Below are 15,413 nucleotides of genomic sequence, written 5' to 3'. Positions count from 1 at the left end.
GAGTTTTTCAGATGTATTAAAGATACTGCAATACTGAAGCACTATGGAAGGTTAAAGACACACTAGTGTAACTGTGTGTGAATAGCTAGCTGTTATTAATTTGCCAGAGATCTATAGGGAAAATTTTTCAAAGCCGTGCATAGGAGTTTGGTGTACAAGGACCAATTAATCAGTGGGATTCTGCAGTGGGATCCAGCCTGTGTGAGCTACTCTGAGAATGTAACTATCCGTCCTGGTTTGGTTAAGGCCCAGTTGTCTTTGTGGCTGTCATAACTTTCTCGGACCTGTCTCGTCAAGTGTGGTTGCTGCACATGTGGCATTTGAGTGGCAACACAGACAGATGCTGTATGTGCTTGCAATGGACTGCAAAGTCTTCTCAGGGCCTCCATCATCTGCTCTGAGACCTCTATACATCCCACAGAACTAGTCACACTAGGTAAAATGAATAAAGGTGTGAGTGCAGACCAGTCATACTTGAGGCAATTTTGGCCTAACAGCTGTCCTCAGAACGGAAATAAGGTATTTGACTAGAGAGTCTGATTTTCAGCTTATTGTTACATTGCACCAAAGCAGCACAAAATCAAGAACACTCTTGTATGTATTTCAAGACCCATGTAATGTACTCATGTATATAGCAGCTTCTCTAAAAGGGAATGTTTTTGTTGTGTGTTTTTTTTTTTTAAGTATCAAAATGTTATTAGTTGAAAATCCATTCGAGGTAAGGAAAATAAAAATTGACACGTACCCCAGGAGCTTTAATTACTGTATCAATTGTTCGTGGAGATGTTGCAACTGCCCTTACTATAAATTCATGAGATGGATTTCTCTGATGTGCTTCTGAGAAGCCCAACACAAGTGCTGCACCAGGAACGTATTGCATGAATCTAGAGATAAACAAGATGTGACAAAATCAAGTACATAAGCAAAAGCAGATATAGGAGGAGGAGGACGACCGGAAGTTGTGAAAAATCAGGGTGACAACGGAAAAACTGAAAAGTCAAGGAAATAATACTTTGTGTTGAATTAAATGGTTGATTTTATCCAGAGGAAAAGCATTGGTTTTATTTTGCTCATTTTACCTGGGTGTTTTTTAAGACTGAATCGAAGAGCATTTAAAAAATTAAAAAGCATTTTGAACTGAAATATCAAATCATTTAATATGGAAAATAAAATTAAACTTGTCAAGTTTTTAAACATTTGGGTGATATCTTTTACCAAGCAACATGTAAAGGAAGTGGAACACATTTGCTAAATACTTTTGTGCCATTTAACTTGTGTTTTCTATTTAACTTGGGCTGAAAACTTTGCTTTATAAAAACACTGAAGGAACTGAATCAAACTAGTGTAAGCAATGCAACATAACAACTTAGGAAAGAGCAAGTTACATACTTTGTGCTTGTCTTTTTTATCCAGGATGGAAGTTTTCCCCACTGGACCTTCAGCTGCACGGCTGGCTTCTTTGCCAGTTGGCCTGTGGTAGCCATGGCTGCTATCCTGTAGTCCTGGCACTCCTTGCCCCATCTCAGTCTGGCCTTTAAAAACAGAAACGGTCACCCCAGTAACAGAAAAGAACCACAGAACCCACTTAACCACTCCAAAATGCGAGTTTTTCTTCTTTTCTGCAACTTCATGTTGATTTTTTTTATGTTCGTACACCTTGGGATTCATAATGAATTCATTTTCTATAAAGAATAGTGAAATACCAGGCTGAATTTGTTAATTGCAGCAGCAAAAAGCAGAGGTCTATAAATTGTTACGCAAAGACCTCTTGCATTAAAAGGCACATAGGAAGCGCAGCAGCAGGAGACACAAAAAAAGATAAGTAAAGACCTGCTCCTTTGTTTATGATGCTCTGTCAGGCATCAACCCATTACCCAACTTTACTTTTTTGCAGCTTTTCGTATAAATCCTAAGAAATACAACATTTCAAATGCATTTGAGTTATAAGTCTTCTGAAATGAATTATACAGAGAAAAACAGCTAGATTCCCAGGCAAGCAAACTCATAGTGGAACAAATAATAAATAGCTAGTAATGAAGCAGTCAATTTTTCAAATATTTATGCTACTTCTACTGGTCATATTTTGATGCATCTTGAAAGTCAATATCTCCTTTTGCCAGATTTTGACGTGGCTGATTTTTTTTTTTTTCTTTTTTAATTCAAAAGAATGGTGAAAGATGCAAGCACTTACAGAAATTTCTCAAACTTTCTGAAACGTGTCAAAATATGTATGCTTTTCCTCTTTGGTTCTCCTAATAAGCAGGTGCTCTGTGCTTATTTTAAAAACTGGGCTTTTTAGCTGTCTCTCTTGGCAATGCTGCCTGTGTGCTTACCTGTGCTTTCAGAGGCAGTATTACAGCATCAGCACACGCTTTCCAATTGGTTTCAGCCAGCTGAACCACAACTAGTTGCACATCAACTTTGGCAGCATTAGAACGAACATATGCTGTAGCTTGATAACCTTGATTTCTGTTGTCACTTCTTACTGCCTGCGCCACAATCGTAATGCCAGGTGGAATTATGTCTCCCAGGAAGTTGTGCTGAAAAACAACCCCCAACCATCTGTGCTTAAGTATTTCTGTGTATTCACTGGAGACCCTACAGTCCAGTTTATATGCGCTGATAGCAGGAAGCAGCCCTCATCCTTCATCAGTTTAGTTTGTGATACCTATTTCTATAAACCAAATATCTGAGAATAAGTTTGGTTGGAATCTTGGTTATTTCATTACCACCAGGAATTTTCCAAGATGTGATTGTTTTAATGAAGATTCTTCCAAACTATCTTTACACACTTGGTAAGATTTTGTGCGTTATTTTAATATTTCAAATAGCCACCTACAATATGTACTAGATATCTTCACAGCAGTGTACACATTGACAATATATTTTAGTATACTGCAGCTCTTTCAATCCAATTGATTATTTTGAAATCCTTCTCAGTAGCAGAGTTCCCATAGACATTGTGTGCATTTGCAGAGCTCTTTGTTCTATTATTATGTAGATACCTTAGTACAATTACAGAATACTAAGTGTGTAATAAAGATAAAAATGATCTGTGCTAATGGGACTCTACATTTATCAATCAGTAATGACCATGGAGACTCTGATTTTAGTTATACTCTGCATGCACTCATGACCTCTGTCCACACCTAAAAATAATTAGGCGGACTTAAGTTTAAAAAAAAATTCCTTCAGTTTTTATAATTTCCAAATCCAGGCTTTCATAAACTGCAAACACCTTTAGAAATGATGAAACTATACCCAAGACCAGCAAACAAAACCCTGAAGCCAAGGGAATTTGGAAAAAGATCTTTTCATGGGGCAAAAATATCTCAACGGATTTTTGACTTTCCATTTACAAACTTGACTTGCAGGGTCCTTCCTGAGCGTAATCCCACCCCTCAGCTGGTGAGATGCCCCCAGAGCTACAGTCCCTACTCTGCAGCCAGCAGAACGTGGCTCGTGTGTCCCACACCGCCGGTACCTCGCGGGCCAGGCTGGAGCCATGGCTGTGGTGGACGCTGACGTGGCTTTTCCTTGAGTTGTGACCAGCGTTTTCTCTGTGGTGGTGGCTGCTGCTCCTGCTGCTGCTGCTGCTGTTGCTGTGGCTGCTTTGCGACTCTGAGGAAGATGACGATGAACTGCTTGATATCTTCCGATCTGGATGCTGTGAAACATCAACAGTTTACAAAGCTATGGCATGGTCTCTAGTTTTACAGTGTGGACAGCAAAATCAGAGCTGTCAGCCTCCCTCTAGAGGTAACAGGTTTAGAGGTATCTGGGGTGTTATTTTTATTATCATAATGCAAGCATTAAATATGTTGTGCCTTAGATGCAGCTGGACTTCTCCACTGATAGAAAAGCTGTGTAGACAGTGATTGTAAATGGCAACATCACATTGTCCACCTCTAATGTTACAGAAAATAAAAACTGACAATAAATGGTCAAACACATCCATATTGTTTAGAAATAAAAAAAGAGATTACAACTTAAAACACTGTAAATCATCTTACTCTTTCATAAGCAGGATACATAATCACTTCACAGGTAATGCCTACAAAAGCCACCACATTATCATCCTTCTAACATTCACTTAAAATACCTCTGTGCCATAAAGCATACTGAATTGGTTTCTGATACAGTCCACATACATGATGATTTTACCATGATTGCCCAGAAACTGTGGACACAGCTATTCCTGTTTATTTATTTATAATTCCCCCATGGTCTTTGTTATCTTAGCTTTGGCTGCATTGTACAGCCTCTAGCCCAAAGGTGTCCTGACTAAAATTTGAGGATTGCAAGTGCTGCAACAGAAGGCTGTAGCACAATAGTTGGTATTTTAGTAACAAATATGCTTATTTTGGCCATCATCAATGCTGATATTGGACATTATGGAATGCTCAAGTGAAATAAACCAAACCAAGCCCTTCAGTAATATGTTTGATTATATCAACTGTAGCCACCACAGGAATGTGCAATGAATTGATGACCTACCCAATGGACGTGAGCAGACCTGAAACGGAGCTGATATACTTTTGGAAGCTGATGTTCCTACAAAATTCCAAAAGAAGTTATTACATATAGCTCAGTAAGGATCACCTCCTAGCAGAAGTCAAAGCATTAGAAAAATTTACCCATTCTGTAGAAACGTCATTACTACTTCGACTGTTAAACTGGGACTTGACATATTTCTGCTCAGCTTTTCTCTCATATTTGCTCTGGCGAAGCAAAACACTAACGCTTCCGCTGCTGCTGCTGGTGCCACTGCTGGTAATTCTGCTGCTGCTACTCTGTGTTTTATGCTTCTGCTCACGGACGCTTCTCTCTCCTTCAGCAGCTCTGGCATGTGGCAATGATGTGGTCTTGGACTGCTTCTTAGCCTTATGCTTTAGACCAGATGCTTTGCTACTGCTGCTGCTACTCTTGCTTTTGCTGCTACTACTGCTGCTGCCCTTGCTGCTGCTGCTACTGCTTTTGCTGCTACTGCTTCTGCTGCTACTGCTACTACTACTGCTTTTGCTGCTACTGCTTCTGCTGCTACTGCTACTACTACTGCTTTTGCTACTACTGCTACTGCTTTTGCTACTGCTACTACTGCTTTTGCTATTGCTACTACTGCTTTTGCTACTGCTACTACTGCTTTGGCTGCTACTGCTACTACTACTGCTTTGGCTGCTGCTGCTACTGCTTTTGCTGCTGCTACTCTCACTGCTACTGCTGCTACTACTACTGCTACTGCTGCTACTACTACTGCTGTCCCCAAAGGGGTAGAATTTCTTTTCTTTGGCTTTGGACTGTCTTGTTTTCAGATTTATCTGACTTCTTCCCTGGGATGCCCCGTTGTCAGAGTTGCTGCTGGAGGGGCTGCTCGTTGCACTCTCGGCACTTCTACTGGCGCTGCTGGCACTGGACGATGAGCTTCTGGGTTTCCTTGTCCCCTAGTCAATGGTGTCATTGGAAAAACAAAATTATTTTTCTGTATTCCTGCAGATGGCTTTAAATAAAATCAGATAGAGAGAGCTGTGAATCTCTCTGCTGCCTTAGAAGACAAAATGTATGCTTGATAGCACTCTTGCAATACATTACAATAAGGCAAATTCATAATAACGTCTTAAAAGCACACATAAGCAGAACAATACCCTAAATCTTTTTGTCATAATGAACATGTATAGAAATTGTTGATCATACAATTACACATAACTAATGTTGGTAATGACAGTGCTGCAGCTGTGACTCAGAGCAAGTTGTGTAGGGAGGTGTCGGATCTTTTTGCTACAGTTGCAGCAGCTGGAAAGAACAGATTACATTTCGGGCACACAAAACTGATTTTATGTCTTAAAGAAATTTACAGAAAAACTTACAAAACCAGCCCACTTTTTCTAACATCCTTCACTTGCAAAAGAGACAAATGCAAATAGAAGACCTGCAGAAGAACCTATGTACCCAAAAGCCTGTCCTTATTTTCCAATTTTTACATACTATCTAATCAAAATAGGTTACTTAGTAAAAGAAATATAACTAAGTTTAATGTAATATCTCCTGCAAATCTAGAAGCAGATTTTTACAGAAGTACCTGATTATCAGTATCATCAAGGATTTTCTTCACTCTTTTAATCATTTCTTTTGTGGAAGACACTTGTGCTGCTGGATCTTCAAATGTTACTAAACGTACCATTTTAGTAGGAGCTTGGTCTCCTGCTTGAATTGTGATTTGTATTTTTTCAATTGGTGCCTCTGTGTCTACTGAAATTGCATGACAAGTAGTATGAATGTTAGTATTAGCAACTGCATAATAGAATAAGCCATTTTTTTGCTACAATTTATTTATCCATTCTTCTCCAAATGAAAGTCTAAATGTTCATTGATCATTTTTGGCATTGAGCAACTTTGTAAAAAAATTCTCTAATAACTAAAGCACACACTAACAATAATGAAATATTAAAATATTAGCATCATACTTGATTATTTTCAAGTAATAAGCAGACTGATCAGCAGGTTTAAGTCAAGTGAATGTGATTGCTTAACTAGATAACTCAATGGGAATTAGAGAATTAGACATCAGAGAATAATTGAGGCTCAATGTTTGAATTGTAAAGAATGGTCCAATGGTTAGGCCATTAGTTTGATACTTAGGAGACCTAGATTCAATAGCCTGCTGTGCTTTTACTCCTTATGATCATGGATTAAGACATTAAGGACCAGATCCTGGCAGGGTTAATCCATAATTCCCTTTAAGAGTCCGGGTTTTTAGAGTGTAGCTACAGGACACTGCATCAGATCTGTTGCCCATGTCCAATTGCTCTGTGCTTGCATCCCAAATCCAATGATTCAGGATGCATCAGACACGCTCTGCAGGCACAGATCAGCTCTGCTTGACGCTGGCCATGCTGAGTGGCATTGCTGGGAGAGCTAGGAAACCCTGCTCAGATGAGTGGGGGAGAAATGGATTCCTGCCGCAGATGTAGTCTGTTGACAATACTGGCAGGGCTGGGAGGTCTAATGGTAGTTTTAGTAGTAGTTAAGATACAAAAGACCTATATGCACATATACAAATATGTAGGTATATATATGCACACCCCTATCCACCCGTTATTTTCTTTTTTGTGCACAGTTGTATTTACCTGGCTTGAAACTCATTCTGAGGGCATGCTCTCCAACTAGGTAATATAAAGGCACATTTTTGATAAATGCTGCATGTACGCTTTTCCTCTCAATGCACACTTGAATGCCAAATGTGCTTGCATTGAAGCACATGGACTGAACAAATGGCACTTTCTGGGAAGGAGAGTGTCCAAAGGGGAAGGAATTTCCTGAGGAAACATCTTCTGCAGGCTGTCTGTCCTATTAGATAATACAAATGCAAAGTTAAACTAGACAACAGTAAGAGGAATAATTGTATGTTATGAGTCCTGTTTCGGTAATAGTTACATGTGTTCTGCAGGAGGAATTAACCCATTTATTTGAGATAGCAAGGCCCTGACATAGGACAACTTGGTTTTCAGTTGGACAAAATTAACAACTGAATGGCTTGATCTGACTATCTAGTATAAAAAGAGCTTCAGGCTATAAGCATGGAAAATTATATCACAAATTAATTATAAATATTTAATTTTGTTTTCCTGGGGTATTAGACAATGTTATCAGGTTCTTGATAAATCTGAGTGTGCTCTAGACTGACTGGAATCCTTTTCTTTGGTTTACTATTGGGTCAAAGAACCCTATCTACATCCATGAAAATTCTGTCTCAGTTGAGGTCTGACATGAATGAGAGACTTCATCAACTAGGTGCTCAAAGCATATCAGATGTTAGAAATTTCCACTCAAAACTATGTAATTTACATGTGCTAAGCAATGCTTGCAGAAGAACAAATTAAAATTAATTAAAATTAGAATAAAATCCATGAAATGAAAACTATGATTTCCTGGAGCAATGAAGCAAATAGCTAAAGACACATAATCATAGGCTTTCATTTCACCTGTAATACAGGTTTGAAATTAATTTTTTACTCAGTTTATCATGTTTCACAAGATTACAGACTTGTATGAACCCCACTGGAAAACTGGAATTTTAGTGCTATTATTTTATTTCCAAAGGAAATTCTAATGACACTGGGAAATTCTCCAGTCAGTGACATTTTTCAGTTGCTGCTTATTTAAGACTAACTAAAGGGTACCAAGTTTTTAGGAAGGGAAGTGCAGAGGCAGAAGCAGAAGAACTTTGCTTGTTCCAGGATATTAAAAACTGTTCTCGCCGACAGTACATTTGCCTATTGACTTCTCCACAGCGAAGTACAGTACTCACCCTCTGTTTGCCTCTTATCTGAAAACCTGTCGGAGTCACAGGACAACAATGAAACCAGAACAGAATAGTGTATTCCTCACCTCTGTCAGTTGTTCACTGAACGAATTGTCACAGTGATGCGTTCACAACTCTGCCCATCACAGAAAGTCCCTACTGGTCTTTACGGAAAACTGTAGCTCAGGAAGTCATTTGACTTGACACACAAACTGCCATCCAACTTTGAATTGGGATGCTTATAGGCATTAAATTTGGCTCTACAAGTTGAGCAATGGAGTGTCTCATGGAACACTTGTGGCTGCCCCAGGAATGTGATGCTTGCATAATGGTTGTAAAGTATTTTAAAGATCAGGGGGCTATCCTGTAGATGGCACTGTAAAATTAATTACTAAAGAAAATGCTTTTGCTTTTGAAAGTGTTGCAAGTCTGATGAATTACACTCCAGATTTTAAAATAATGTTACTATAGGGCTATTTGTGTTATTAGATTGAACCTGACTTATTTTGAGTGAAGCAGCATTGGTCAGAGATGTATTGTTCATTTTTCTAAGGAGAAAATAAATGGTCTCCCACTGACTAAAAGCCCAAAAAAGAATAGTCAGACACTACATCATTTACCCTGATATTATCAGTCTCCCCTGATGCAGAATCTGAATCGAAGGACATCTTCATTATGTCAGGAACTGCTTCAGGTAGAAGAACTGGAGTCATCTTACTAGAAGCCAAATCTCCAATATTTCGTGTAGCAGCAAATGTCTTAGACCTGCAGAATAAACATTAGAGTAAATCTGTATCAATAAAGCACTGTTGAAGAAAATACCTGAATAATGCCTTGTAGCACGTACCCAGCAACAAGTATCATACCTTGCAAATTGCTTTATAGATATTTACAGCATCTTTCCTCTTAGTTGTATTTTCAAGGATTGCTAAGAGCGAATAAAGACATGGACTAATATCAGGGGCAGATAGCTCAGCTGGGCATTTAGAATCATGCATAAAGGTTAAAAGCATTGCAGTTGATGGTGTCTCTGTATGCCTAATACCTTGAAGAAGAGCCCGCTTACTTAGAAAACTCATTGTGGATTATATTATTAATTTTGTGAGTCTCCTATTTTGATTTTTAAATTGACTTTTAAATTTTTAAACTCATCTTCTGTGTCTTTACAACTAAACTTAATTATCATTTCCTTTGACATTATATTTGGGAAAATACCGTCATAACTTCAAAAAACTAACCTGGGCACTGGTGGCTATGGAATGCTGTTTTTTGTGCAATGTTTGTTAAAGTAGAATTAAAGAATGGAGCCTGAAATCACCAAAGGAAGTGTGTCCAGCTTGATCTAAATTGACTGGTACTCATGGCTTGGCAAGACATCACAGAGAGATGTGTAGGAAGCTTAAGAGCCTATTTGCATAAATGTGTTCAGTAAATTGTTTCCAGCATCGTGGACTCTAAGCGTATTAGTTAGGATCCAGGATGAGGGCTATAAGGTGCAGCACACAATGGAAATTCTCACAGCTAAACGTCCTGATCCCCTGGCTCTGCACCCCACCTTCTTCATAGAAGTTGTTACAGGGCTGTGATAACTTTGAGTTTGTCTTGCGTCAGAGAAACATCTTGAATACTGAATACTTTTGAGAGTTGAACAGCTATTAGCATTGTGCTATCTCTACCTTATTAGCCATTTATCAGTGCTAACATCCAGCTCAAAATTCCCCATGTGCTGTTTCTCAAGTATGAAGCTGATCTGCTTGCCCTGGGGCTTTTGTGGTCTGCCAATGGAGGTGGCCTTTGTGACAGTGAATGGAAAGATCATCTGAAAAATGGTCTCTGTTCTAATATGGTCCACACTGTACTAGCCTGAGCAATTCCAATCTATTTGAAAGATGAATTTGTATTCATTTGATAGTCCTCTCTTCCTCTTGAAGGCTCCTACTGCGCTGTGTGAACTGTAAAGCACACAATTGCACTTCATGTGGAACACCTCAATAAAACGTGTGTCACCTGTGGGCTTTGTTTTCTTTTCCATCTCTCTCTTTTTCTTTCTTTTTTTTTTTTTTTTTTTTTTTTTTTCAGATAAGGACATGACAGCAACGCTCCATGCTGGGTGATAGGAGAACCTCGAAGAATGAAATCTGAAATAAAATATTCTCCCTAACAAGCTGAAGAGATAAAAGAAAATACAAATCAACTTGCATTTCAGATGGCTCATCTGGGTAAAGGGAAAAAAGGGAAATAGTTTTTATTTTAATCCTATTCAATAATTCAAATGACCACTGAACTGCAGGCTGGGTCTCCAAACAGAAAGCCCTAGGGTTTCTTTTCCATATTTTTTAGTATTTTTTATGCCAATAGTCTACTCCTGCCACCTAATGAAAGCGGAGGATCGATTTCTTCCTGTTGAGCACAGAGAGCCGACAAATGTAGCTGCATCACAGGTGACACATGTCAATGTCTGCAGAATCACACGACACAGTAAAAATAGGCTACAAGAGCCAGCTCTGGTGCTTTAACAAGAAAAACAGTCACAAAGAAGGCCTAAAGCTATGGTATGAAAGAATCTGTTCTCTCTGATCCCACACAAGGGAGCAAAAATAAAAGGGAGATTTTCCAATATGTATTAGTGTATTTTTTGGATGAGAGAAGAAGCTGTGCTATAAAGTAAGCCAAATTCTCTGCAGGGGTAAGGGACAAGCAATTCAGCTGTGTTGGGTCCACTGATATTTCAGTGAGTGTGGCCTTACATACATCCCTAACATGGGGACAGAAGAGCTCAATGTCTGTTTAAAACAAAGAAAATCAACGAAAAACTATTTTCCCAGGTTTCAAAGCACAGCATGACATTGTATCTAAATAAATGAGAAGCCAGAGACAATCCTCAAACCAGATCTTACCTCTCTTTCCACTGTGGTGAAATGAAAAATTTTGCCTTTCTTATGTATCATCCTTCTGACCTTGGTGCAAAGGTGTTATAAAAACAGACTTGGAGTGCCAGTCATGTCCCTTCTCTGTTCCCAAACACCCCGCGCTGCCTTGCGAGCTGACAGTATACACTGGCTCTTCTGCATTTTCTGCTACACTTGCTGTATACATGTTGTATACAGTGTCGTAATTTTGTAATTCATCTTATAAATAAGATGCCCATGTCAAGCAATTTCTGCTTATCCTACAGTTAAAACAAGCAAAAAAGCCCTATGACAGAAGCTCTATTCAAGATTATGCATATACTTCAGTAGGCTGTCATTATGAATATGTGATATATATTTGCAAAGTGCATTCTCTGGCAGCTCTCCATGTTTATACTTTAATCACAGGGCTCTAATTTTTCTCTGAAATTTATTTGATTTTTACTTCTTCCTTTAAATTTTGTTTAAAAGTATGTTTAATAGCCATCTGTAGTATAGCAAATAATTATGTTAAAAGAGCTTTAAAAATAACTATTATTTTTAATTAAATTAAACTTTGATAGGATTGAATTGAGACACATGCTATATATTCTCTCCGTGGTATGGTTAATTATTTTGCTCTGATTTTTGCTATAAAGAAAGTCAAGTGTGCATTGTGCTGATTTGTCTTGGGAATGCATTCTTTCTATCAAGAAAGATTTCATTATTTTTTTCTTTAGAGTCTGCAATTGCTCACCTGAGTTTCTTTTTGGCTCCTGAAAATTTATATAAATCCCACAGCTGTGACAGGTTATAACCTGTGTAGTGTGTAGGATATAACTGAACTTAATGCTATTGAAAACTGTTTGCTTCTTGAGTCTGTGTGTGAAATATGAAGGGGAAAATAATATCACATCCTGACTAGCTTTAATGACAGGTACTATAGAAAGTAACCCACTGACCATCACAACAAACTACCTAATACTAAAATGTTTTGAACAGAGCTCACAAACAAGTGAAAGAGCAAAGCTTTCTAGAACCATTTCTTTAAATGGGCAATTTAAAGCTAACAAGGAAAGGACTCAGAATTTCTCTAAAATACTGAATTCAATTGGTTCTTTATTCTTTGGTGGATCTATGCAAAAGTAAGGGATAATCTATTTTAAACTAAAATTTTTGACTCATTCTATATAGAATATATGTATTCTTTCTCTATCATGCCTGCTTGTTTCTCTTTGTACTTTGCTTGGTCTTTGACCTCCTCAGTGATGTGGTTCAATGTTACATTCTCTAGTTATTGCTTTGCCTTCACTTGCACTCATTGCTATTTCATTGCTCTGTGTGGTTTCCACTAACCATTTGTTTTGTAACAGTGAATGGGAATGCTTTTTGGAGAAAAATTGATGGTGCTAAAAGTTAGCTAGTGAGTATTAGCTTTCTCATACACTTGGCATTATAGAGCTATTTCCAACGGACTACTTCACTTTATAAATGATAATGCTGCAGGGTGTAGAGCAGGGTTTGGACTGAAACTCATGGACTCTTCTACTATAATCCCCTGCCTCTGATACCGACTTGCTTTATGCTTTCTGGCAATGCATTTAACCCTTTTCGTGTTTGATTTTATTTCCCTCTAAGTCAAAGGAGGAAAATATTTTTTGTTTTGCTTTGCAGGGAGGACCCTTCTGCTAACATTTCCAGCTCTGCCTGGGGCTCTGAACTCCATATCAGTGTCCCATATTTTCATTTCACTTCATCATCCTTATTGTATTCATTAACACCTGCCTCACCCTCTTCGACTGTGAGAGCTCGTGAGAGCAGGTGCCTCCTGTCCCTGATGACCTTGGTAGCAGATTGCCCTGCTCTTCACAAGAAACTGAATAAAACCTTTGGGTTGTGGTGCCCCAGCAGCTCACATACAGCTCACCGATGCTCTATGAACTGCCAAAACCCTCCTTCTGCATGGAGAACCTGATTACAGTAACATTTGATGGAGTGGAGGAATTGTCTTAAGGAGGAGGTTGTGATGTCAAATGCCTACTAGGATGGCCTGTGACGGTTGAAGGGCAAAGTAGAATAATGATTAGCCTAACTGGTGGCTAAACTGAGGAGACCTGCAGAGCTTCTCTGGGCCTGCAGCCATGAATGCTAATTGCAGCTGGATCAAGCAACTGAGCTCTTTTGTTACGGCTCTATTCCTAGACCAGAAACTTGTTAACATTCCTGTGCATTGTATGATAGCTGATTTCTGTTGTCAGTGACGCTTTTTCCTTTGTGACGAGTTTTCAGCTTGTCTTTCTCAGTATTTTTTCATGTGTGTGTGTATGAATGTTTTCTAAGCTTTGGTCTACTGCTTTGATTCCTCGGACATACTCTTTCTATTTCTTCCCTCTTTTTGTACTTGTATTTCCATCTGTTTTCTTTTGTTTGGCATCTGGCTACAACAGTTTTCCACGGTATATTGTAATTGAATGCATTGATAATAAATCAAGTAGATCTAAGAGGCAAGAAAACCAAATGGCAGCCACAGGGAAACAAGGTAAAAATACAAGAAACACCAAATCCTCTATGCTTCAAGGCATCAAATGCAAATATATGTGCGTTATCTGTTATAAGTGATAGAATTCAGGGGCTTATATCTTACCTAGTGTCTCCAGTCGAAATATATGCATTGGGATTGAAATTTTATGCCATGTGTGTTTTAGATAGCTTATGGATCTCAAGAAGTGAGAAGTGGTCCTAAAGAGGATTTTCAGGTGAAGACCACAGAAAGTAACACATATTTTCAAGCAAGCCTTTGGTACATGTCACTTAGTTTCAAATAAATAAACTGCATCAATCATTGCCAGTTACCCAAGCTGTCAGTGAAAGACAAGATCCCTAAGCAAACACTCTATTTTATGTGGGAAGACTCTGCATTGCTACATAGGAAGATGATAAGTGCCATGTCTTACCTTACACTAAATATGTTAGTCTCATCTTTACATGGTGGAATTTCAATTTTGATATTTTTTTCCTTCATATGGATAGTGGCAACAACATTCACAGGTACATGAGCATTCATTTTGGTGTGTGCTTCCAGTCCTGCCTGGACCATCTGTGTGTTGATCCCCATTACAAAGGTCATTTCCTTAGCCATGCTGAAAACATAGAAGGAGGGTAAAAATACAATCAGACAGCAAAGAGCTGTTTAATTTTGATGGCCTCTATCACTTGGAAATATAATTATTTTATTTTATACTAAATATTTACCTTAGACTCATTTTGGATCGCAACCTAATGTTGGCATTTAGCAACTCAGTCAATTTGAAATCAGACTTTGGAGAAGGTGTAATCTGTGCTTGAACTATTACAAAGAAAGCAAAAAAAAGTATTAAAAATCCCTCCCAATCCTGACAAGCATGCTTGTATTGCTCAAGTCTTGAAATACATTACCGTTTCCTGCCACTTTTGTGACAGAAGAATAATAGAAGCTGGTCTCTGTTGGGAACCCGGTGCAGGTGGGCACGATACGACGGATCTCAGAGGACAGTAAAGCCTTGGTCCATTGCCTCCCTACACCACTTTGAAGGTTACTGATTATTCTCCTTATCGAAGGGCTTTTTTCATCAGGTCCATACCATGCCTGCAAATACAGAGTTCAACTTGTCTAAATAAGCAGAACTTGAATATCATGTTCTGTGCCTCAGGGGAAAGTTTGCCAGCAATTATTATAGCTAATCCTGATCAAAGCTTGACTTTATTTGCCTTGATTAATACTAAGGACAAAAACTCTCTTGAATTAATGAATTAAAAAAGGGGAGAGAATGTGTGAAAAAAACCAGTACTATAAAGCTTTTGAAGCTTGGGGGGTTGTGTTTTGAAATGATACCTGCAATGCATTTTGGATGGCAGTTTTGTCCAGTCCACCAAAGAACACCTCTTGGCCAAACATCTTCAAGTAAGCCGATGCAAAAGGTTTGTCACTGGAGAATGACTTCCAGTCAGAGAGCTGCATGAGAAGATGAAGAAAGCCTGATTCTCCATAACATTTAGGGAAGCAGTACTTCAGAGATTTTCTTTCCCCGAGAATTTACCGTTTTCAGGATTTCCTTGAAGTTGTAGCCAGCCTCCCAGTCCTCATCAGGAGAGTAACCTTTAGCAAACATCTCCTGCAGTCCTTCAACAGTTATTCCCACCTATGGGAAGCAGTAAAGTGTAAATGCCAGTTGGATGATGGTTGTAAG

At 38.6% G+C, this 15,413-nt stretch overlaps 1 protein-coding gene across 1 annotated transcript in view; it reads right to left on the bottom strand.

Moving 5' to 3' along the window:
* The window catches only part of LOC309440226 (vitellogenin-1-like), a gene marked incomplete at its 5' end in the record, with an annotated part of 41,708 nt that overhangs the window by 7,455 nt on the left and 18,840 nt on the right, over nucleotides 1-15,413 (bottom strand). The window contains 14 exons of the mRNA XM_082053659.1: nucleotides 746-884; nucleotides 1,390-1,532; nucleotides 2,334-2,540; nucleotides 3,485-3,667; nucleotides 4,498-4,554; nucleotides 4,638-5,441; nucleotides 6,077-6,246; nucleotides 7,125-7,344; nucleotides 8,920-9,064; nucleotides 14,142-14,327; nucleotides 14,440-14,533; nucleotides 14,623-14,812; nucleotides 15,059-15,178; nucleotides 15,264-15,365. Coding sequence (XP_081909785.1) covers nucleotides 746-884; nucleotides 1,390-1,532; nucleotides 2,334-2,540; nucleotides 3,485-3,667; nucleotides 4,498-4,554; nucleotides 4,638-5,441; nucleotides 6,077-6,246; nucleotides 7,125-7,344; nucleotides 8,920-9,064; nucleotides 14,142-14,327; nucleotides 14,440-14,533; nucleotides 14,623-14,812; nucleotides 15,059-15,178; nucleotides 15,264-15,365 — 2,760 coding nt within the window. The remainder of the gene's footprint in view (nucleotides 1-745; nucleotides 885-1,389; nucleotides 1,533-2,333; nucleotides 2,541-3,484; nucleotides 3,668-4,497; nucleotides 4,555-4,637; nucleotides 5,442-6,076; nucleotides 6,247-7,124; nucleotides 7,345-8,919; nucleotides 9,065-14,141; nucleotides 14,328-14,439; nucleotides 14,534-14,622; nucleotides 14,813-15,058; nucleotides 15,179-15,263; nucleotides 15,366-15,413) is intronic.

The sequence above is a fragment of the Streptopelia decaocto genome (assembly GCF_964273445.1).
Source record: "Streptopelia decaocto genome assembly, chromosome: 5".
Taxonomy (NCBI): domain Eukaryota; kingdom Metazoa; phylum Chordata; class Aves; order Columbiformes; family Columbidae; genus Streptopelia; species Streptopelia decaocto.
This window is presented reverse-complemented; position numbering and strand designations above follow the sequence as displayed.